This window comes from Grammomys surdaster, unplaced genomic scaffold, assembly GCF_004785775.1.
Source record: "Grammomys surdaster isolate TR1022 unplaced genomic scaffold, NIH_TR_1.0 67, whole genome shotgun sequence".
NCBI classification, from domain to species: domain Eukaryota; kingdom Metazoa; phylum Chordata; class Mammalia; order Rodentia; family Muridae; genus Grammomys; species Grammomys surdaster.
In genome coordinates this window covers 4,138,210-4,161,336 of record NW_021604569.1, presented here as the reverse complement: position 1 = coordinate 4,161,336, position 23,127 = coordinate 4,138,210, and the positions used below count along the sequence as shown (strand labels likewise).

The window sequence follows — 23,127 nt, the reverse complement described above, 5'->3', positions numbered from 1 at the left end:
TGTGCAGGGCAATAAATATGGGTCTATTTTCATTCTTCTACATGCAGACATCCAGATATAACAGCACCAAATAAAATGCTTTCATAAGAGATAGTTCTTTGAGAAAATCAACCAGATAGACAAACTTTTAGGCAAACTAAGTAAATGGCAGAGAGACACATTCAAATTAACAATGGAGACTGAGGACTGTACCAAAAGATAATAAGACCTTACTTCAAAGGATGGTCCTCACCAGGCAGTGGTGGCACATGCCTTTAATCCCAGCACTTGAGAGGCAAAGGCAGGCAGATTTCTGAGTTCAAGACCAGCTTGTTCTACAGAGTGAGTTACAGGACAGCCAGGGCTATACAGAGAAACCCTGTCATGAAAAACCAAAACTAAATTAAATAAATAAATAAATAAATAAATAAATAAATAAATCAAACAAAAAAAAACCATTACTGTCCTCTATAAAGTGGGAAAATCTAAAGGAAATAGATGATTTTCTTGATTTATACTACTTACCATAGTTATACAATGGTCCGAAGTTTACTGAAGGAAGACCCCAGACTCAGATTGTATGCAAAAACAGAGAACATTTATTCTATAACTAGCATGCAAGGGCCGCCATGATTTCCAAATGGTAAGGCATACAGAGAGAGCCCCTTTTATAACAGAACTGCTTAATTGCTTCTGAGATAACAACAGACTTCTAAAACTTACAAGGAATTACAAACATTCCAAGGGATTACAAAATCATTAACCTAAGGTCATAAAGAAGATATACACCACAGGACCACAGGTGCAAAAACAGGAGATAAGATATTGACTGTGTTTATCTATACAAAATTTAAAGCACAGATTAGGTCTTTAACTTTCCATGAACATGTAAAATAGTAACAATTGATGAGTGTTTGTCCAGATAATTGCTCCTAGTGGATATAAATGTAGACATTCTCTGTTATAAAATTCCTATCCAATTTATGGCCTGAATTTATATGCAAACTTGTAGTGAACTTTTTACCATGTGAACAGGCACTCAAGTCTTACAAGTGCTGAGAACAAAGGGCAGAGGGAGGCCTCCCTCCTCTTTCAGAGTCTAAGAGAAGCACAATTCCCTGCAGAGACCTTACCTAGCCTCCTGCTGTTCTCACCAGGAGGTGCTAAACTGGAGACTGCAGTCTTCAGCCCCAAAGCAAGTCAGACAAGCAGATCAGTTGCACAAACTGAGTATCTTACACCCTGTATAGCAAGTGGACCATGGCCTAGTTTTCTAATGGAGACAAAATGGAATAAAAAGGAGTCTTCAGTTATAGCAAAATCAGGTAAATAATTTAAATAGTCCTATTACCACTAAGGAAATAGAAGCAGTCATCAAACTCTCATATCCAAAATAATCCCAGAACTAGATGGTTTTAGCACAGAATTTTACCAGACTTTCAAAGAAGACCAATATAAATATTCCTTAAACTATTTCACAAAATAGAAATAGAAGCAACATTGTCAAACTCATTCTATTAAGGCCACAGTCACCCTGATACTTAAACCACACAAAGACTCCACAAAGCAAGAGAATTTCAGACCAGTTTCCCTTATGAACATTGATGTAAAATTACTCAATAAAATACTCGCAGACTGAATCCAGTAACACATCCAGAAAAATCATCCACCATGATCAAATAGGCTTCATCCCAAAGGTGCCGGTATGGTTCAATATATTAAAATCCATCAATGTAATCTACCATATAAACACACTGAAAGAAAAAAAAATGATTATCTCATTAGATGCTGAAAAAGCCTTTTACAGAAATCCAATCTCCCTTCATGTTAAAAGTCTTGGAGAGATTAAGGGATACAAAGTGCATAGCTAAACACAAATACTCATAAGCCTAATCCAAGATTACACCAAAAAGGTAATTCATTGTGATCAAGTAGACTTGATCCCAGAGATGCAGAGATGGTACAACATACAAAAATCTGTCAGTGTAATCCACCATATTAACAAACCAAAAGAAAAAGAAAACATATAATTATCTCATCAGATGTTAACAAAGGCTTTGACAAAAATCCAACATCCCTTCATAATAAAGTCTTGGAGAGCTCAAGAATACAAGGGACATATTTGAACATAATGCAAGCCAACAACCACCATCAAATTAAATGGAGAAAAACTTTAAAGCAATTCTACTAAAATAAGGGACAAGTCAAGGTTGCCCACTCTCCCTTTATCTATGTAATATAGTACTTGAAGTTTTAGCTAGAGCAATAAGACAACTAAAGAAGATCAGGGGAATACAAATTGGAAAGGATGAAGTCAATGTATCGATATCTGCAGGTGATATGATAGTATACATAAGTGACCCCAAAACTTCTACCAGTGAATTCCTACAGCTGATAAACACTTTCAGCAAAGTGACTAGGTACAAAATTAACTAAAAAAAAATAGTAGCCTATTTTGTATAAATGATAAACAGGCTGCGAAAGAATTTAGGGAGACAATACACTTCACAATAGCCACAAATAATATAAAATATCTTAGTGTAACTCTAACCAAGCAAGTAAAAGACCTGTATGACAAGAACTTCAAGTCTCTGAAGGAAGAAATTGAAGAAGATCTCAGAAGATTGTGTTCATAGATAGGTTTAACATAGTAAAAGTGGCCATCTTACCAAAAGCAATCTACAGATTCAATGCAATTGCCATTACGGACCTTGAAAGAACAATTTTAAACCTTATTTGAAAAAACAAACAAACAAGCAGGGTAGGTAAGACAATCCTGACAATCCTGTACAGTAAATGAACTTCTGGAGTTAATCAATATCCCTGATTTCAAGCTGTACTACAGAACGATAGTAATAGAAACTGCGTGATATTGTTATAGAAATAGATATTTGATCAATGGAATCAAATTACAGACCCAGAAATAAACCCACTCATCTACCTTGCTTGAGTTTTGACAAAGAAGTATTTGTCAATGTTGTACTGTTGTGCCTTTTTAACAGTAGTGTCTGATACTTCCTATTCTGCTGTTTCCTTGCTGACCCTTGTTGTGCTCAGACCCTTGCTATGCTCAGACCCTTGCTGTGTGTGCTCAGACCCTTGCTTTCATTGTAGCCACTGAGGTGGACATTTGATGGTATCTTAAATGTGTTCAAGTTTCATTTTCTTAATGACTGAAGGTGAAACCTCTGTCCATGAGCTTGACATACATGCATCTCTGCTGAAGTACCTGCACGTTTTCTCAAATCTGTATGTGAACTGTGTCTGTGAGTTCGAGGATTCAGAGTTGTTAAGATGCCACTCCTTTTCTGATTGACCTGTGGATTCTATAAAAGCCCACTGAAAAGTTCAATTTATTACCAGTGGCCCTGAAAATTACTTTAAAATCATATCAAAACAGAAAGACCTTGATAGACCAATAACTGGAGAACTGAAATGGAGGAATAACTACATGTGGTCTAAAGATTTAAAGATCTGCTTTTCTTATGATAATCTGGTGTCAGAAGGGTCAGCAATAGGTCAGTGGGACATGAAGTGCAGAGCAGACTCACAGACACTAGTGCTCAACAGAGGTGCACACAAATGGGTACAGCAAGGGCAGTCTTCTCAACAAATGATGTGGCGACAATTGAAGTCTCTGCCAAAAGTTGACCTCTAACTCTTATAAACTCAAAATGGATAAGAAGCATAGCATAAAAGCTGAAACTTCAAAACTCTGGAAAAAAAAAACCTAGAAAATACTTGACGCTTTCAATCAGACAGAGACATCTTGATAGTCACCAAAGACAACATCTAGGGGGGAACTAGTTGGCAATTGAACTTTGTCAAAATTAAAATTTTCTCTTTCTTTATGATGCTATTATGAGTATAGAGAGGTAGTCTATAGGTTAAGCTCATTTTCCACTCCTGTACTAATAATATACTTGTGTTTAGATTATATAGGGAACTCTAGAATTTTGAGGAAAGCCCAACTGGACAGTGTTTCATGCAGACAGAGATTCTCTTTTACCCTTTGATTACCATTAAGCCTTTCTATGAGCTAATTTCTTGTGGTGAATGTTTTCCATCAACTGGTGTCACTTGCTGATTCCTTCAGGCTACCTCCCTCCCTCAGTCTCACTCTGCCATGCTGTTTCCTTCAGCTTCGTAATGGAGTATTCTCCTCTCTGGGGCTTTCCTAGCAACAGATCCAGGAGTCTTGTGGGAGACCTGAGGCAGCTGTGTATATAAGAGTACACGTGAGATTGTGAGATTTTATACCCCTTGTGACAGTTGTTCAGTGGAGCATGCAAACAAGTAACTAAAGGCTCCCTGTAAGGTTAGTAAGGAGAATTTCCTCTTCAGCTTTTCATAGTGCTTTTTATTGTCACAGGATCATTTCAAAAGGATGCTCCCTGTGGTGGCCAATCAGTACCTCATTTCCATTCCTTATGTTCATGTTCATTTCTAACACTTTCCCTCATACTAGCCCTTATCTTAGCCTTTGCTGTCTGGGGGTATCTTAGGCTTATAGAAATAGGCATTGTTATGTGCAATAATGATGGTGAAGACAAGAGTACACCATTTTAAAAAGTCCAGAAGTTTGGCTTTTTTCTTGTGTCTCAATCATTTGACTTGTTTCTCAAAGGTGAACAAACCCTATGCTACTGTATTTGACTTTCTAAGAAATTTTGCTGCCAGTATGTTTAAATTCTGTTCACAAAAAGCAGGACTAGGCTTATTTCAGATGATTTCCTTGGCCTTAGAGAATTGTAACCTTCTTCAGAGTTGTTCATTTGACTTTTTGTCAGTATGTGGAAAGCGTCTGTAACTTCTGTAACAGTGGGCTGGAAGTGGGCTGTGAAGTATTAGCTTCATAGGTCTGCTTACCCCAAGGTAATTTGTTGAACATAAAATATATTTTTTCAATACTTATTTAAGTATAAGGATACACTGTAGCTCATCTTCAGAAGGTAGCTGTCTCTAGACACACCAGAAGAAGGCATCAGATCCCATTACAGATGGTGGTAAGCCACCATGTGGTTACTGGGAATTGAACTCAGGACCTCTGGAAGACCAGTCACTGCTCTTAACCACTGAGCCATCTCTCTAGCCCAAGAAAATATTTCTAATCATTTCAGGGACAGGTATTCTTTTGTGGTTTGGGTTTGTTTAAAGAGTTTAGAACTAAGCACACATCACTTCCAGATGACAATGTGATAGAAGCCAAGAAATAAACCTTTTTTAAAGGTACATCGTCTAGTCATGGGACACATAAAACCTTTGCTTTTGTACTCATTAGCTCGTACTTCAGAAGCAGTGGTAGTTTAAAACTGCCTTACCCTTCCTGCCTTTTAAACTATGTGGTTGTCTTCCCTATACTCATTGTGCTGGCTAGTTTTATGTCAACTTGGCATAAGTCATCTGAGAGGAGGGAACCTCAATTAAGAAATGGACATAAGGAGGCAAGCCTGTAGGCTTTTTATTAAAAAAAAAAAAAAAAGATTGATTTGGGAGGGCCTAGCCTCTTGTAGGTGGGGCCATCCCTTTGCTGGTTCCTAGGTTCTGTTAGAAAGTAGGTTAAGCAAGCCACCAGAAGCAATCCAGTAAGCAGCACCCCTCCATGGCCTCTACATCAGGTCCTGCCTCCAAGTTCCTGCCCTGTTTGAGTTTCTGTCCTGAGTTTCTTCAGTGATAAATGATTATGTAGAAGTTGTAAGCCAAATAAGTCCTTTGGCCTCAAGTTGCTTTGGTCATGGTGTTTTATCAAAACAATAGTGACCCTAACTAAGACACACATACTAGGGCTAGCTGAATTGTTAGCACTCCTTTCCTATCTCAACCCTACTCTATATTAAAATAAATCCTGTTGTAGTTGGTGTACCTTCATATGGCCCTTTACTGGAAATATTTTAAAGTAGGTGGAATCAAATTTACTTGGCCACCATGTTTTTTTTTTAACTTCTGGATATTCTCCAGCTTTCTCAAAGTGTTCCATAGTTATTATCTTCTTCCTCCAGCTCCTTCGCTCTCTGTCTCCCTATCCATTTTTATATCTATCTGTGATAGAAGATTCTGGAAGACATTGTTCTTTAGCATTTCTATTCCCACCATATTAAGATTTAGCTGAAAGGCTTCTGTGACTTTGTTTTGATTATGAAATACTTTTTACCTCTGAATTTATTGACTTGGGGGTCACTTAGCCTTCTGTTTGTACGTTGAGTTTGATTGTTTGTGAGCTATTCATTTCTGTCCTGCATCTGTTTTGTTTTGTTTGAGAATGGTTTTTATTTAGACTTTGTATTTGGAGCCAAGACTGGCTGTCAACTCCTGGTCTTCTTTCTCAGCTTCCTGACTCTTGGGGTTCTAGGTGTGTTCCACCACACCAGGCTCTACTCTGCATTTTCATTCTTTCATTTCATATTCTTTAATCATCTTCTTGGGAATATATGCATAAATGATGGCATTTTGGGTTAGTTTACCAGTTGCACTGGCATAGGTTGAAATTATCTTATTAAATTAATATTTTTAACATATTATAAACATCATGAAATACAAAGAAAGCTAATAGATCATCTTTTCCAGTTTCTACATAGGCTTTTTAGTATTATGAAAATAATACATTGTTTTATAGGAAATAAAAAGTACAAAGAAGAAAATAAAAAACAGTGTGTGTGTGTGTGTGTGTGTGTGCGTGTGTCTTTGTTTGTCTGTGTTAAACCATTCTAACTAGGAATTAGTGGAAAAAATAGAACAAAGTTGTTCAAACAGATTCATAATGGATCTAAGATTGATTAGTTTGGAAAGGGTTAAGGGTATTGATTAAGGTCCCATGGGATCTGCAAAATAGTCACCAATTCCCTGATGCCCTGCTATAGAGTGTCACAAATAATGGGAATGCTGTCAGATAATAAGAGAGAAGAGAGACCATGGCAGTGAGCTATCATGGAGGAAAAGTCACTTTGGACAATTAAGATATTCCAAGCACTTCATTTTTTTTCTACCTTTCCGAACCCTGAAACTGTTTCTTTGCTCACCATGTAGCTCTGCAATTAGAGCAGTGATGTGTCACTCACAAGGCAGTATTTTTCTTAGATCATATGCTTCTTGACTTTAGGAAATTATTTCTTCCCCATTTTATGTTAATGTCTATTCATTTCTATTTTATTTATGCTTTAAATAGCTTTTATGTGTTAATTATATAAGTATCCATGGTTCAAGTATTTTCCTATTTGATTTGTCTTTAAATCAACTAGGATACAAAATTTTTTAAGTCAGGAACTTTATGTCTTCAAATATTTTCATTGAAAGTGTAAAGACATACTATATATCGAGCAGTTGACATTTTATATAGATTATCCTTCTCAAATCTTGGAAGGATCTCTGTAGTGTAGAAGTGCTATGATGTTGATAAGTATCCCCCAAAGGCCACATAAAGTGTTGGTCTGCAGAATGGTGTCATTGGCAGCTCACTTGTAGTATGTAGAAAGATCTTAGGTCATTGAAGGAAATTGAAGGACCTTGTTCTCTTCTTCTGTCTTCTTTGCTTTCTAGGTGTGCTTGAGGAGTCTACTCCTCCACATTTGTTAATAGGCCCCCTCATTGCTTGGCCAACACAACAGTGCTTTCCAGTTTGGGACTGGTAATTCCAAACTGTGAGTTAAAGTAAACGTTTTCTCTTTATAACTAATTATCTTGTGGAAAGGAAAACCAGTTACCACATGAATCTGAGACTGAGTTACTTGCTATGATGGTTTGAATTGATTACTAGGGAGTGGCACTATTGGGAGGTGTGGCCTTGTTGGAATAGGTGTGGCATTGTTGGAGGAGACAGACTTTCAAGTCTCAGAAGTTCAGACTAAGCTACTAGTGGCTCAGTTTGTTCTTCCTGCTGGCTGCTGATCCAGATATATAGCTCTTGGCTCTCCTCTAGTACCATGTCTGACTACATGCCACTATGTTTTCTGCCATGACAATAATGAACTAAACCTCTGAAATCAAAAGCCAGCCTCAATAGAATGCCCTGTATAAGAATTGCTGTGGTCATGCTGTCTCTTCACAGCAATAGAACACTGACTAAGATATTTGCTGAGAGAGATGTAATGACATAGAGAGCATAGTGTGGGACTGGAGCTTTGACTGTAATACGTGATGATCTTACCTGCCATACTTTATAGTGTCATCGATATTGGACCTAACATTTTGTAGAATTATTGTTCATATTTGCTGTATTGAACTGTATAAGGAAGGACACAATCCATTTCAGTGTCTTTCACTTATTTAATCTTACATTGTTTTAGACTTGTGTGAAGACTACTTGATAAGACTTGAAATTGACCGTCTTAGGTTGAAGATATGTATTTTTTTTCTATAGGACCAATTTCATAAATGGGTTCAATATTTACAAGTTCACATAAGAATTCTGAACTTAAAATATTGTACAAGGTGAAAATGTATATCTAATTTTATTCTTTTGCTGGTTCACACTGTTTCCCTACTCTTATTTGTGAAATAAGGCTATCTTCTTTTCAACTGTGATATCAGAACTTTTAAGAGCACTGAATTCAATTTGTAGGTTAATTTTGCTAGTATATCCATTTTCACAACATTAACTCTACCAACCCAGGGTGAGTCAGGTCTTTTCATCACCTGGTGTCTTTCTTTACCTTCTGTTTTAATGTCCTTATGGTTTTATTGTAGTGGTCTTCATTCTTTTGGTTAGGTGTGTGTTTTTAGGTAATGTTTTTGTTTTCTTTCCTTTTTAAGTTATTTTGAATGGGATATTTATCCTAATTTACTTCTCTGAGATTACATGGTTGATATTGTTGGTTATAGTGTTAAGTGCACGTTATCACCTTGCCCAGAGCTGCTATGCTCTGGCCCCTCACAGCTCCCTTTTGTCCCACCAGGCTTAGCTCTGGGATAGATCAAAATCAGCCCCAACCTGACTTCCTTTTTTTTTTCCTTTGGATTCTACATTTTTTTTCTTTATTGGATATTTTATTTACATTTCATATGTGATCCCCTTCCCCCATTTCCCTCCCACCCACGAACCCTGTATCCCATCCCCCTTCCTCCTGCTTCTATGAGGATGTTTCTCTACCCCCCCCACTACCACCTCCCCATCCTCGAATTCTCCCACACTGGGGCATCTAGCCTTCACTAGACCAAGGACTTCCTCTCCCACCTATGCCCAACAAGGCCATCTTCCCCTACATATAGAGTCAAGCCATGGATCTCTCCCTATGTGCTCCCAGGCTGGTGGTTTAGACTCTGGGGGCTCTGGTTGGGTGGTATTGTTGCTCTCCTCATGTGGCCACAAACACTTACAGTTCCTTCAGTCTTCTCTCTAACTCCTCCACTGGGAACCCCATGATCAGTTCAATGGTTAGCTGTGAGCATCCGCCTCTGAATATGTCAGACTCTGGCAGACCTCTAAGGAGACAGCTATATCAGATTCCTGTCAGCATGCACTTCTTGACATCCACATCAGTATCTACTTTTAGTGACTGCACATGGGATGGATACCCAGGTGGAACAGTTTCCAGATGGCCCCTCCTTCAGTTTCTGTCCCACGCTTTGTCTCCATATTTGCTCCCATGAGTATTTTGTTACCCCTTCTAAGAAGGACTGAAGCACCCACACTTGGTCTTCCTTCTGCATGAGCTTCATGTGGTTTGTGAGTTATATCTTGGGTATTTCGAGCTTCTGGGCTAATACCCAATTATGAGTGAGTACATACCATGCATGTTCTTTTTTGATTGGGCTACCTCACTTAAAATGGTATTTTCTAGTTCCATCCATTTGCCTAATATCCAATATATACAAAGAACTCAAGAAATTAGACTCCAGACAACCAAATAACCTTATTAAAAATTCTCAACTGAGGAAACTCAAATGGCCTAGAAACACCTAAAGAAATGTTCAGCATCCTTAGTCATCAGGGAAATGCAAATCAAAACAACTCTGAGTCCACTTCACACCAGTCAGACTGGCTCAGATCAAAAACTCAGGTGATAGCAGATGCAGAGAAAGAGGAACACTCCTCAAGTGTTGATGGGATTGCAAGCTGGTACAACCACTCTGGAAATCAGTCTGGTGGTCCCTCAGAAAATTAGACATAGCATTACCTGAGGATCCAGCTATACTACTCCTGGGCATATACCCAGAAGATGCTCCAACATATAACAAGGACATATGCTCCACTATGTTCATAGCAGCCTTTTTATAATAGCCAGAAGCTGGAAAGAACCCAGATGTCCTTCAACAGAGGAATGGATACAGAAAATGTGGTATATTTACATAATGGAATATTACTCAGGTATTAAAAACAATGAATTTGAGAAATTTTTAGGCAGATGGACCGATTTCCTTTTCTAATGGCCTTTGCTCCAGCTTGGCTGTGGGATCAGCTGCTGCCAGCCCCAACCCAGCCTTTCTCTCTCTACCCATCTTTGCTCCAGGAAGGGTCATGTTACCAGCGAAAACCAAAGACCCTTGAATCTGTGGATAAAGGACACTCAGACAGCTTTATTACTTTAGAACTTATCTGCTAGCACAGTTGCTGGGTGCTAATACCTCCTGCCTAGAAATTCATGCCCTTATTAATGTATCATCTCTGTCTCTCCATCTGCCCTAAACTTAGTGGCTTGTATCACCTAGCCCCTGCCAACATCCTTGGCCTGCTGCCCTTATCTGATGAGGCTGCAGGCCCTAGTGGCCCAAAGGCTTATATGGTGGTAGCACCCTCTTTTCTTCAAAGCATGGCAGCCTCTTTCATTCCTTGCATCTGCCTTTTCCTCCTGGGACCTGGATGTCCCATCTGTACCTTCTGCCCAGCAATTGGCTCCCAGCCTTTATTGACAAATCAAGAACCAATTAGGGAACTAGACCTTAATATCAGAACCTCCCTTTACATAATATCTATGATGACTACTTTTTATGGTGGTTTTATAATATGTAACTTTATTGTACAGTTTTATTAAAATTAAGAGTTTGTTAGTAGAATCTATAATGTCTTTTAAATACCAAACCATATCTGCATATAGAGACAGACTGGCTTATTTTTATTCTTTTAATGTTTTTCTCTTTTTATTTTGTTGGATATTTTATTTATTTATATTTCAAATGTTATACCTTTTCCTTGTTCCCCCCACCCACCCAGAAGCCCCCTATACCATCCTCCCTCCCCCTGCTTCTATGAGAATGTTCCCTCACCCACCTACCCATTCCCAACTCCCCTCCCTGGCATTCCCCTACACTGGGCCTTCACAGGACCAAGGGCCTCCCCTCCCATTGATGCCAGATAAGGCTTTTCCTTGATACATATGCAGCTGGAGCCATGGGTCCCTCCATGTGTACTCCTTGGTTGATGATTTAGTCCCTGGGAGCTCTGGAGGGGTCTGGTTGGTGGATATTGTTGTTCTTCCTATGGGGTTGCAAACCCCTTCAGCTCCTTTAGTCCTTTCTCTAACTCTTCCATTCGAGTCCCCATGCTCAGTCCAATGGTTATCTGTGAGCATCCACCTCTGTATTTGTCAGGCTCTGGCAGAGCCTCTCAGAAGACAGCTATTTAAGGGTCCCATCAGCATGTACTTTTTGTATCCACAATAGTGTCTGTGTTTGGTGACTGTGTATGGGATGGATCCCCGGGTAGGGCAGTCTCTGGATGGCCTTTCCTTCAGTCTCTCCTCCACACTTTGTCTTAGTATTTCCTCCCATGAGTATTTTGTTTCCCCTTCTAAGAAGGACTGAAGAATCCACACTTTGGTCTTTCTTCTTCTTGAGCTTCATGTGGTCTGTAAATTGTATCTTGGGTATTGTGAGCTTCTGGGCTAATATCCACTTATCAGTGAGTGCATACCATGTGTGTTCTTTTGTGATGGGGTTACCTCACTCAGGATGATATTTACTAGTTCTATCCATTTGCCTACGAATTTCATGAATTCATTGTTTTTAATAGGTGAGTAGTACTCCATTGTGTAAATGTACCACATTTTCTGCATCCATTCCTCTGTTGAAGGACATCTGGGTGGGTTCTTTCCAGCTTATTATAAATAAGGCTGCTATGAACATAGTCTTTCTCTTTTCTAATTGTTATAGCTAGGGCTTTGAATGCCATATTGAGTAAAAGAAGAGTGTAAGAGAGGAATTCTAGTTACAGAAGAATGAAAATACGTACATATCATTTAGCTTGTATGAAGACCAGTTTACAATGGATCATATACCTTCATTTTAAACCTGAAATGCTGAAACTGACTGCTAGAGATATATAGGGAATACTTTTCAAGACTCTGGAGCAGGCTAGAATTTTCTGGGCAGAACTTATAGGAACTAGCCTCAGTATCAACAGATGTGACCACATAAAAGTAGTTTCTGCACAGAACAAAAACAGAAGCAAACATCAACAAAAGAAAGAATCTACAGAATAGGAAAAATATGTCATCTTTACTTAGGAATTTGCAAACTAAACACTAAAACTGCCAGTTAATAAACGGACTAGGAATATGAACAGACAATTTTCATATGAAAATATACCAATAGCTAATGTTTCAAAAAGTATTCAATATTCCTAGGTATCAAAGAAACCCAGATTAAAACTACTTTGAGATATCTCCTTACTCCAGTAAGAATGACTCATCAAGAAATCTGGCAATACATGTTCGGAGGATGTGGGGAAAGCAGCCCATATTTACTGCTGGTGGAAGTGCAAATTAATATTAGGTACTATGGAAATCGATGTGGAGGTCACAGCAAATTAAAAAGAAAATTCCATATGACTAAGATACTTCAGTGTAGCCGCCTGCGGCCACGAGTTGAACAGATTCACCTGGAAAGAGGGCTGGGAACGAAAAGGGGACGGAGAGCGAGAAAAGATGAAGCCAAGACAAAGTTCTCTGATCAAGGCTCGATGGTTTAATGTTAAACTTTCAATTTAAAGGGGAAGACCCCGCCCGAACCCTTCCTAGTTTCAGCCAGGGGAAATGGGTGGGATAATTCGTTCTAGGTCTCAAGGCAAGCCCAGGGGCAGTTCTTCTTTCAAGTTCCTGTAGCAGGATCTACACGCAGCTAAGGTGGGTGACTCCATTTAGGTGTCTATTGATATGCAGCCAAGGTGGTTAGTTCCATCTAGGTCCTATTATCTGGTCTCTTGTGGTAAACAAGGTCTTGGGCCTGCTCGAGGCTGGAGGAAGGGCACACTTCACTCCCAGGCATGAACCCAGAGAAGTCCGTAGCCTACTGCAGAAATAGCTCCACATCTGTTTATTGCTGCTCCACTGAAAAGAAACTGAAACCAACCTCTATGTCCACCTGCAGGCTAGTAGATAATGATAATGTATCATAAAAAGTTACATAGAAAGTTTACATAGAAAATGTAGTAAAGAGTTCAGCTGTAAAGAGAATTGAAATCATGAAATTTTCAGGAAAGCGGATGGTCTCAGAAAGGAAAGAGACCAGCATGCTTTCCCCTCTATGTAGAACCTAGTCCATAATGTGCATATATTTATCTATAAGTAGCTGTAGTCTAGTATACTGGTCTGTTTTCTGTTGCTTGTGGTAAATACGCTGACCAATAGCAACTGGAGACAAAAGGCCCTATTTCAACTTACACTTCCAGGTTCTCTATCATTGATGGGACTCTGAGCAGGAACCATGGAGGAAAGCTGCTTGCTCATATGTTCTTTGGCTCATGCTCAGTGCCTTCTTATATAGTTCATACCTATTTGCCTAGAGATGTACCCACCCACAGGAAGCCAGGCCCTCCTCTATCAATTACAAATAAGAAAATGTCCCATATACATACACATAGGCCAGTCTGATTGAAGTGGTTCTTCAGTTGAGATTCCCTCATCCCTGAGGACCTATGTTATAACAAATTGACAATAAAAGCCAAACAGGACAGTTTGTCCCTTATCAAGTTGACAAACATGTCACCATTAAACCACAACTTTTCTGTTTTTGTGTGTGCCCAGGATCTCTTGTTAATATAATAATATATAATATAATACAACTTTAAAAGTCTCACTGCTTAAAAATGTCATGCTCTAAAACTTTGTTGTCACTTTAAAAGTCTATAGACTCAATTGTAGGCTCTTGTAATATTGCAAACAAGTTACATACTTTCTCACTCCACAAGGCAAGAACCAGGACAGAGTAAAGATTAAGAAAAAAAGCCAAACCCCAGTAATGTAAATCCAGATCCTATGGATCAGTGTCTTGAGACTCAGGACCTTCTGGGTTCCAGAGGTTTTCAGTGGCCCATCTCTCCAGAACTGCCATCCAAAGCACACACAGCTTGCCTTGTAGGCTTAGGACAGCTCCACTTCATACCTGTCACTGTCCCTGGTAGCAGATAGCCACCATGGTCTTGGCATCTCTGGTATCCCAGCTTCTCTACTGCAACAGAGGCTGTATCATGACCATTGGCCTCTGTAGGGACACTGACCCTGTCATGTAGCCAGCCCTAAGCCCCTCTCTATAACCTTGTCCTTATTACCCCTCATGCCTTCAGTACCAGTACCAACTATATGACTTACGAGATGCAGCCTTGCCCTTCTCTTCTGTTCCTCACCCTGAGAAAATATTTCCCATAGATTTCACATCAGTGATGCTGATCTCTCATTAATCATAGCTGTTTCTTCAGCCCTAGCTGACTAGCAGATTCTTAAAACAAAATATTGTACACACAACCCCAGTGTGTTTTGGCTTTCCTCTGAAACGTCACAAGTCAGGTTTCCATATTTCCATTTCTCCCAACATGCTTCTTTCAAGAGCCCACAACACAGCCCTTTAAGCTCTGTACTCAGTGGCTTTCTCAAAGTTCTCCCATAGTCCTTCCCAAAACAACATGGGCAGTTCATCATAGCTACACCCTACTCTTGGAACCAGCTCCTATATTTAGTTACTTTTTCTGATGCTGTGATAAAACACTCTGACTAAAGGCAGCTTAAAGAAGAAAGAGTTTTGCCATGAACTGACCAGTTTATTGATTGGGGGTGACATGGGGTCAAGAAATGAGAGACACATATATAGAAAAGTAGGGGTTGATGAACCATGGAGATGCGCCAACAGCCTCCTGGAAGCTTCTTACATTCAGCATGTGGGCAGAGGAAGTATGTATGGTCTCTGAAAACAGGGCTCCCCCATGTTCCCATAACCAGGATTGGAGGTGACTAATACTCTAGATGACCTCTATGCTATGAATATGACGAAGACCACACTGGATCCTCTTCTTGGCCCTTAAGATAACATATGGTAGCCCATCTTTAAGAACCCATCATTATGGAAGAAGTGGCACATACTTCAAGAAGAATTTCAACGTAATTATGCCTAGTTGTGCACAGGGGACGGTGTCGCACCAGGAAATGTGACTCAGTAGCTGGTGTTGGCTTATACTTCTAGAGTCTAACACTGGGCAGTTTATTTTAGGCATATTTAAGTACAGTACAATTTGGATAAAAATTTCATGAAATAGCAGGGTCCTGGCAGGTACCACTTTTTCCTCTTCTCCTTCATAGATCTTAAGTTAATTTAAACATCATTCAAATGGACACACAGTCCATGTGATGCTGAAGATTAAGATCTTGTTCCTGTTAGTTTTCTCTCTTCTACTTTGGCAGCATATCTGGACTTGTGCAGGTTTGGGGCTTTTGTAATCATGGCTGCAGTAGGCATTCTTGCAGACGTGTTGGTATGCACTTGTTTTTGCACTTCTCATGGAGTGGAATTGCTAGATCATAAGGTAGGAATGTCTTGAGTTTGTAAATAAATGAAATTTCCAAATCTTTTAAAAGAGGCATGACTTTTACACACTCACCCTCAGCCCATCAGCTCAGGTTGATGTATGTCCTTATTGATGGTTTTATGGCTTCTTTCATCTTTATTAAGAGCTGTAGCTTTTACAAAAGATTTCTTACTTCGTTTTTACTGGGGTTTTCATCTAGCATTTTTCAAGTTGACAGAAAGAACCTTTATCAATATGTCAATATACCAACTATATCAATATGTCAACTATATCAGTAGTAATTTCTAAACTTGTACATATTACAGAATGAAGAGTTGGCTTTTTTTTTTATTTAAAAAATAGAGACTTACTTATTACTGGTAATAATGGCTTTTGACTTTAACTTTGGCCACACTATTTTTTGACATATCTGTATAAATACTATTGTTAACATATAGGAATAGCATAGTATTTTAATTGGATAATTTCAAACTAAGTGTGCGTGATTTGACAATCAAATCAAACGACTGAAAATCTGACTTCTGGCTTTTGGGGAGATGATTTTACTCCCATCTCCTCCATCCCTGAGGTTGCTAACAAAGTTTTTTTTTTTTCCTTCCTTACCTAGAATGCTTACCTTGAAGCATTTATTCTGAAAGTTTTTCTAGTAAAGTCTAATAATGGCTGTTAGGCTCAAGGTCTGCCACATACATCTAATTTGTAGGTTATTTGTATTGTTTGGTTTTCTCTTAAACTGATTTTTTCTTTATTTTAAAACTATTTATTGTTCAAAATACATTTTTGAACAATATGTTTTGTATGTAGGTGAAATGGCTAATATGTTTGTAAATACTTTCAAGTAAAAGATGTGACTATAAAAACCCTCGTCGTCCCCTTTGAATGGGGTTAAGCATGAGGTCGACATTGAATTCATAGATGAAATACATAGGTGTAGATAGAGATGACACAGAGAAGGCCGGGTATGCTAACTCCATTGCTAGCTGTGTAAGAGCTAGTCCTAGAGCGGTGTGATATGTTACTTACATCTGTACCAGAATGTAGCGTACCATAAAAAGGACACCCTCCCTTTAGTGCTTAGAAGGTTATTTTCAGACATAAGGTTTAGTCCCCATTCTTCCACTCCAGTCTAGCTCAGTAGACTACAGGTGTGAAACCATTTCTTCCAAAGGAGCCAAGGGCTCATCTCACACTACAGCCTTCCTGCAGGGATGGGGTGGTGAGTGTGAGCAAGGGCCAGTGTTGCTTCCTTTGTCACTTGTTTGGAATGAATACATGCAAACCATTTTCTCATTCTTCTTAAACTGCGGTACAAAAACTTTCAGCAAATAGTTGTATCTTTTAAATGCATCATACCATTTTATAAGAAATACTTTCCTTTTCTAAAAGGAAAAATATAAATTATACTATAAAATGCTCATGGTTTATTTAGTGAACTATATTTAAGTTAACTTGTAATTATTAATGTATTTAAACTGAATTCACAGGTTGACTAAAAATCAATTGTGAAATTGACTTTGAATTCTTAAAAAAATAATGCAAAGCTTGGTTGGCGATAAAGTTCAGTGGCAGAGCGCTTGCCTAGTATGTACTTCATCCTTGGTTTAATCCCCAGCACAATACAAAACAAGTAACAAAACAGAACAACAACCACAAAACACATTTTCATACTTTTATACTAATTAGGTCTGCAAAGCTTGTTCATTTGCAATATTTCAAGTTAATCTAGTCCAATTATGAATATCACTGTATTTAATTTCATTTTATAGAGCAAAAATGTAATTTGTATTAACATTGTAGGTATATGCTCAATGCATTAGATATGATAACATCAAGTTTATTTATATGTGTATCTATATCTATATCTATATCTATATCTATATCTATATCTATATAATCACATTATGTGATTTCTGTTTCTATGCATTGTGTGTGTCACATGGTTTCATGAAGAGCATTCTTGATAATGCAGACTAGTGACAAAGATTGCTAATGCTCTGCACATAAGGAAGCCTGCAACAGAGCCCTGATGCTTGTCAGAGTCCACACTCTGGGAAAGGGGTGCCGCTTCCGCGGCCTGAGAGCAGTGTTTTGAGTGTAAACTGATTTGCTGGATGGAGAGCACATTAACTTCTATCTTCCGTCTTTTCACAGAGCTCCTTGGTAAATGTATATCGTCAGTTCTTGGTGGCATTAGAGACGCTGAAGGCGTTCTGGGATGTTATGGATGAAATTGATGAGAAGACGTGGGTGCTAGAACCAGAGAAACCTTCCCGGAGTGCGACAGCACGCAGGATTGCATTAGGTAGGGAAGAAAGATGAGGTGTCTGAATTTATTCTATTTTATTTGCAAAAACAAATTTGAAAATGGCATTTAAAATCTTCAATAAATTTCTTTGTATGGATTCAGCTATTGAAACTCTTGGGAATAAAACCTGATTTTTATTACTACATGGTTACTTTAACTGTTTGAGATGGGAAGCGCTGAGTGTTTATTTATGAAAGGTGACCATCAATGGAAGCCACATTCAGACAGTGGTTAATTACTGTTAGTTTTGCACAGAAATTATGTTCCAGGTAATTCCAAATGAATGCTGCTTAGAATAGAAGGCTGGGTTAGAAATGACAAAGTCTTTGTCTTTTGTGGAAGCAAAGATCTGGCAGTCCTCTCTAATGGAATATAGAAAAGGACGACACTGAGTTGGGTCATGCCACTGAGACATACGGCACCACGTGAGCCCACATATGTGACGAGTACCTACTTTCTAATGAGTAGAACTGGCTGAAGAACGAGCACGGCTGTAGTGTTGCTGCAGTGCCCTAGTCTCTGACCGATGGTTATCTTCTTCATGAGCAAACAAAGCAGAGCCTGTGGTAGCATTTAACCTTCTTACAAATTTTGGATTTTTATCTCAATTTTTATATACTTTTATGTATTTCTCACCACATTATGGTAATAGCTACTTAGAGTCTCCATTTAATATTTTCCTCCTTTTTTTTTTTTGGTCTTGTTAAAAGCTACTGTACAGGATGCATTCCAATAGACATTTTGAAACAATGATGGGAATCATTCTGAAGTCAGTGAGCAGCTTAGCTTCTGGACTTTCTAGTCAGCATAATACCTGGCGGAGCTGGCGGGATGGATAACCACAGCACTTTACGAGCAACATGTTACTATCCAGTTTGAGAATGTCTACTAGTATTTAACTTGGAATAATTAACCAATTATAGTGTATTTGTCAACAAGTAGATGCTAAGACTGAAAACATTTTCTATATGGAAATGTCATGATTTATTATCATCCTTGCTCCATTAAAATAATTATTCTTGAACTACGTTTTCTATTAGTTTCCTTATCGTTCAGCTGGAACAGCCAAGTTGTAGACACATTCTGCATTTACTTTCAGCTCTTCTTCCTGCCTGAAGCAGTGACAGGCTGTAGGGCCAACCCTTGAGTGAGGAGGTGTGTTCCTACAGCCATTGCCTAATTGGGAACACTTCCTGGTCTGTGGTAGATGACAGTGCCTGAGACAAATGGGAAGCGTGTGCTCTGTACTGACAAATGAAAAGTGGGCAGTTTTAATTTTTCTCATTGAATGTCTATACCACATAGTTCTTTTTGACTTTTACTATGTTTTGTCAGATTTGTTTACCTAAATTTATTACTGCCAGCTTTAGCACAAAACTTATAGAATTTATCATATCACTTTTGTTATAAACATGAGCTGAAATTGATCATAACTATACTACATAACTTCACCAACCAGCTTTGTGGAATTTGTACATAGCCAATACAGTTAAACTTGTAAAAGAATCTATTGCTAAGTAAAGTCATTTTTTGTAGCTTCAGAAAGTTTCTTTGAGGTATTAAATAAGACAAACATCTGTTTAATGTGAATTAAACACTTGTAATCTTTCAAAAAGCACAAATACAAAGTTTTTATATAAGTTTTCTTAGATGTATCAATTTTTACCAGTTGTTATACTAGGCCTTTTTTTTTTACATTTGACCATAATTATATGAAATACTAAGCTTGTAAAAAAGGTTATGAAAAGTAATTTAGCTTATTCCTTACAAGTATGATTTCTATATATTAAAGGCCTTTATAATTTCACTCAAAATCTTTATTAAATGTTACTGGCACATAATTAGCAACGTACGAATTTAAGTTAATCATATAAATCTTGGTCTTGTCTATTGAAACTTGAGGTCCTCGAATCTTTAATGATAGTCACAATTTCAAAAATACATCTCAGTGTTAAACAACGATGTTTACTTCTATACAATCCTAAAAATAATATGCCAGTTTTTCCTGAGATAAAATAGGTGTCACAATGAGCATGCACAGATTTGTACTGACTTGCTTGACAATCTGACAGTCACATCTGAAAGCCTTACTCTTTCATTTCAGGGAGTAATGTTTCCATAAACATAGAGGTAGACCCCAGGCACCCGACCATGCTTCCTGAGTTTTGCTTTCTTGGAGCTGACCATGGTATGTCATCTTCAGGTTACAGATCTGGAACAGGTTCATAAAATCCTGTCCAACATTATTAAATATTCCAAAAATATTAATATTATAATTATTTTAAATACATTTCTCATTTTAAACTGTATTCTTTCTTACAAAAGAGAAAATTGAGATTTTAAGCCAAAGCTAAACTAATGCCATGCCAGTGGTTGTTACAAGACAAAAGCAATGAAGCCTAAATTATTAAAACCTTTTCTTCTTTTTAATATCTACAGTGACAAAGCCCCTAGGAATCAAGCTGAGTGGTAACATTCATTTATGGTAGGTTCCTTGGCAGTATGACTGGCACTGTTCATTGGATTAACAAACTTTACAGACTTGTTTGTTTGTTTGCTTTTAGGGATCCAGAAAATAGTCTGTTACAAAATTTGAAAGATGTTTTAGAAATTGATTTTCCAGCTCGTACTATCTTGGGAGACTCTGTAAGTTTAATTATTGCTTCAATAGTCTACCTTATTCTAATAGTAAAATGTAAATGCTTCTCTCAGGAAAACAAGGCTGAAAAAGAAAAGAAGTTGGAAGAATGTTGCAACACAGAGCTCTTAGTTACAAGTAACACAGGCATCAATGGACTTGTTAACTCTTCATTAGCTAGGTGCTTAAGCAGGAGCTTTATTCATGATCTTCAGCCGGGAAGTGGTTAATGACAGATATACTTATTAAAACTACAAAGAAAAGAAGAGACACTAATGAGATGTTTGGGTTTTGTACTGTCTGCTATAGATGACTACAGTGCAGTTTTAATTAGTTTGCTGTGAGTTTGTGAAGGACAGCAATAGTTTTTTAGAAGTGGGCAGCACCATTGATACTGTAGAGATAAGGAAGGTGGGGTTGGCTTGGGACTGAGCCACTGCTGTTAATTCTAAGTGATGGAGATGACTTTCTTGTTCTGTTTGCTGCAGAATTGCGCGATTCGGTGTTCACTAGCTCATGTCAGATCTGTCTTTGTATAGATACAGGATTGATTATGTATATGGAAAAATGGCTAAAACATAAAAATCTTGCCAGCTAGAAATGAAATCTCTGTATATTCAAGTGCAGTGGGAATACTGTGAATAGACTAGGTGTTATCCCTGCTTGTATGTTCCCCAGTGCACAAGCATGCTTAAAACACAGAGATAGAAACAAATATTCTTTATATCATATTCATTCTTCTTAATCTTACATATCCACATTCAACACAAACACTTTTCTTTTGAAGGACTTTAGCATGGACTGTGGAATCTGTTATGCCCGTCACCTGAACGGTGCCCTTCCTGATCAAGTGTGTAATAATCCCCAGTGTGGACAGCCTTTCCATCAACTATGCTTGTATGAGGTAAAACTAGTAATTCTCTACACAGGAAACATAGAATTAAAATAATGTGTTTACTAAAGTACTCCTCTGGTTTGCCACAAACTTCTCTTGCTAGTTAATTTCACACATTCACAGGCTTCATTTCTTCATCTCACAAACTATTGAGTGTGCCAGAAATCCCAGGGAGAAAAACAATCTAGAATATACCCATGAATAGCATATTGACACATAAGAAATGTGTGGCTATAACTGAAGTCTCCTTAAATGTCTGCTACCACTCTCTAAGTTCTCTAGAGCTGCCAGATGAGGGAGGGAGGGATGAGGTAAGGCACTTAGTGAGTAGGTAGTGTGTGCTACTGTGCAGGCTGCATATACATAAGAGAACGAATAAAATAATTCTCTTTGGAGTGCTCAAAGGTTCTTTTGACCCGAGCATCTCTTTTCTACATGAATTGTGTTTTCTTCTCTCAGTCAGTTCCTGTAGTACTCCTGCTAGGGCACAGCTTGTATGACTGACTGTCTCTGTGCAAAGCATCTTACAGTGGGAAAACGCCAAAAAGTTTCTGTCTTTCCCTCTTGAAACATAGACAGTAGTTGGTGCTGTTTACCCTTTCTTAATAGGAAACATAGGGACAGTTATTTTACCTTAGACAATCATAAAAATCCAAGTCTACTTGGAAACGTATAATGGAATGTGTACTTTCTTTTGTAATACTGAATATTCATTTTATTTTAAAAAATGGACTGCCTCATAGTCAGTGCAGTGAAAAGTAACCCTCTGTTGAATTAAGATCAGAATCTCAAAATCCAAATATACTTTCACAGAGAAATTGTTTATATGTAATTAATTGGTTTAGGTAGTGGAACTTGTATGAGTCTCTCTCTGTGTGTATGTCTCTTTTGCATGTGAGGTGTGTAATTGTCAGCCAAGTCTTAAAGGACCCATAATTTGCTTATACATCAGAAGTTTATATTCCAAATTTTAATAGTGATTTTTCATTTATTCAATATAATAGTAACTGGACATGGGCTCAGAAATAATTTCCCTTTTATAAAACAAAGTTAGGCAAAGTCCATCTGGATGGAATGTGTCTACTAACATGACCTGTACTTTCTTCTGTGCAGTGGCTGAGAGGGCTGAGTACCAGCCGACAGAGTTTTAATGTCTTCTTTGGTGAATGTCCCTACTGTAGTAAGGTAAGCCAGTTGTCATGGCATATGAAATGCTACTCACATTTTTTATAAAATGTACCTGGCTCTGGGGAATGTGTTATAGAAAGTGGATATGAAGTTAGGTTACCTAATGGCTTTTAAATATGTTGTTCTTTATTTAATCAAATTATGATAATTTCTTATGAGATGTATTATCTTTGAACATACCTTAATTTTCAAAGTGTCTATGATCAAAAAGATTTATGCCTTCTAAATTTCTTGGTGATCTTAAGAAAATAATTTGAAATTGTGTGGTGAAATAATTTCTATGAAAAACCAATAGTAAATTAAAATACTATTTTAATTCTTAAGAGTATGCCCAAAATTTTGTTAAAATATTCTCTCTCTCTCTCTCTCTCTCTCTCTCTCTCTCTCTCTCTCTCTCT

General features: G+C 38.0%; 1 protein-coding gene across 1 annotated transcript in view; it reads left to right on the top strand.

The window, feature by feature from the left end:
* The window catches only part of Fancl (FA complementation group L), a 75,487-nt gene that overhangs the window by 51,720 nt on the left and 640 nt on the right, over positions 1-23,127 (top strand). Inside the window, exons 8-13 of the mRNA XM_028777715.1 lie at positions 17,855-18,005; positions 20,113-20,196; positions 20,448-20,493; positions 20,573-20,654; positions 21,434-21,550; positions 22,655-22,726. Of these exons, the coding sequence (XP_028633548.1) occupies positions 17,855-18,005; positions 20,113-20,196; positions 20,448-20,493; positions 20,573-20,654; positions 21,434-21,550; positions 22,655-22,726 (552 nt within the window). The remainder of the gene's footprint in view (positions 1-17,854; positions 18,006-20,112; positions 20,197-20,447; positions 20,494-20,572; positions 20,655-21,433; positions 21,551-22,654; positions 22,727-23,127) is intronic.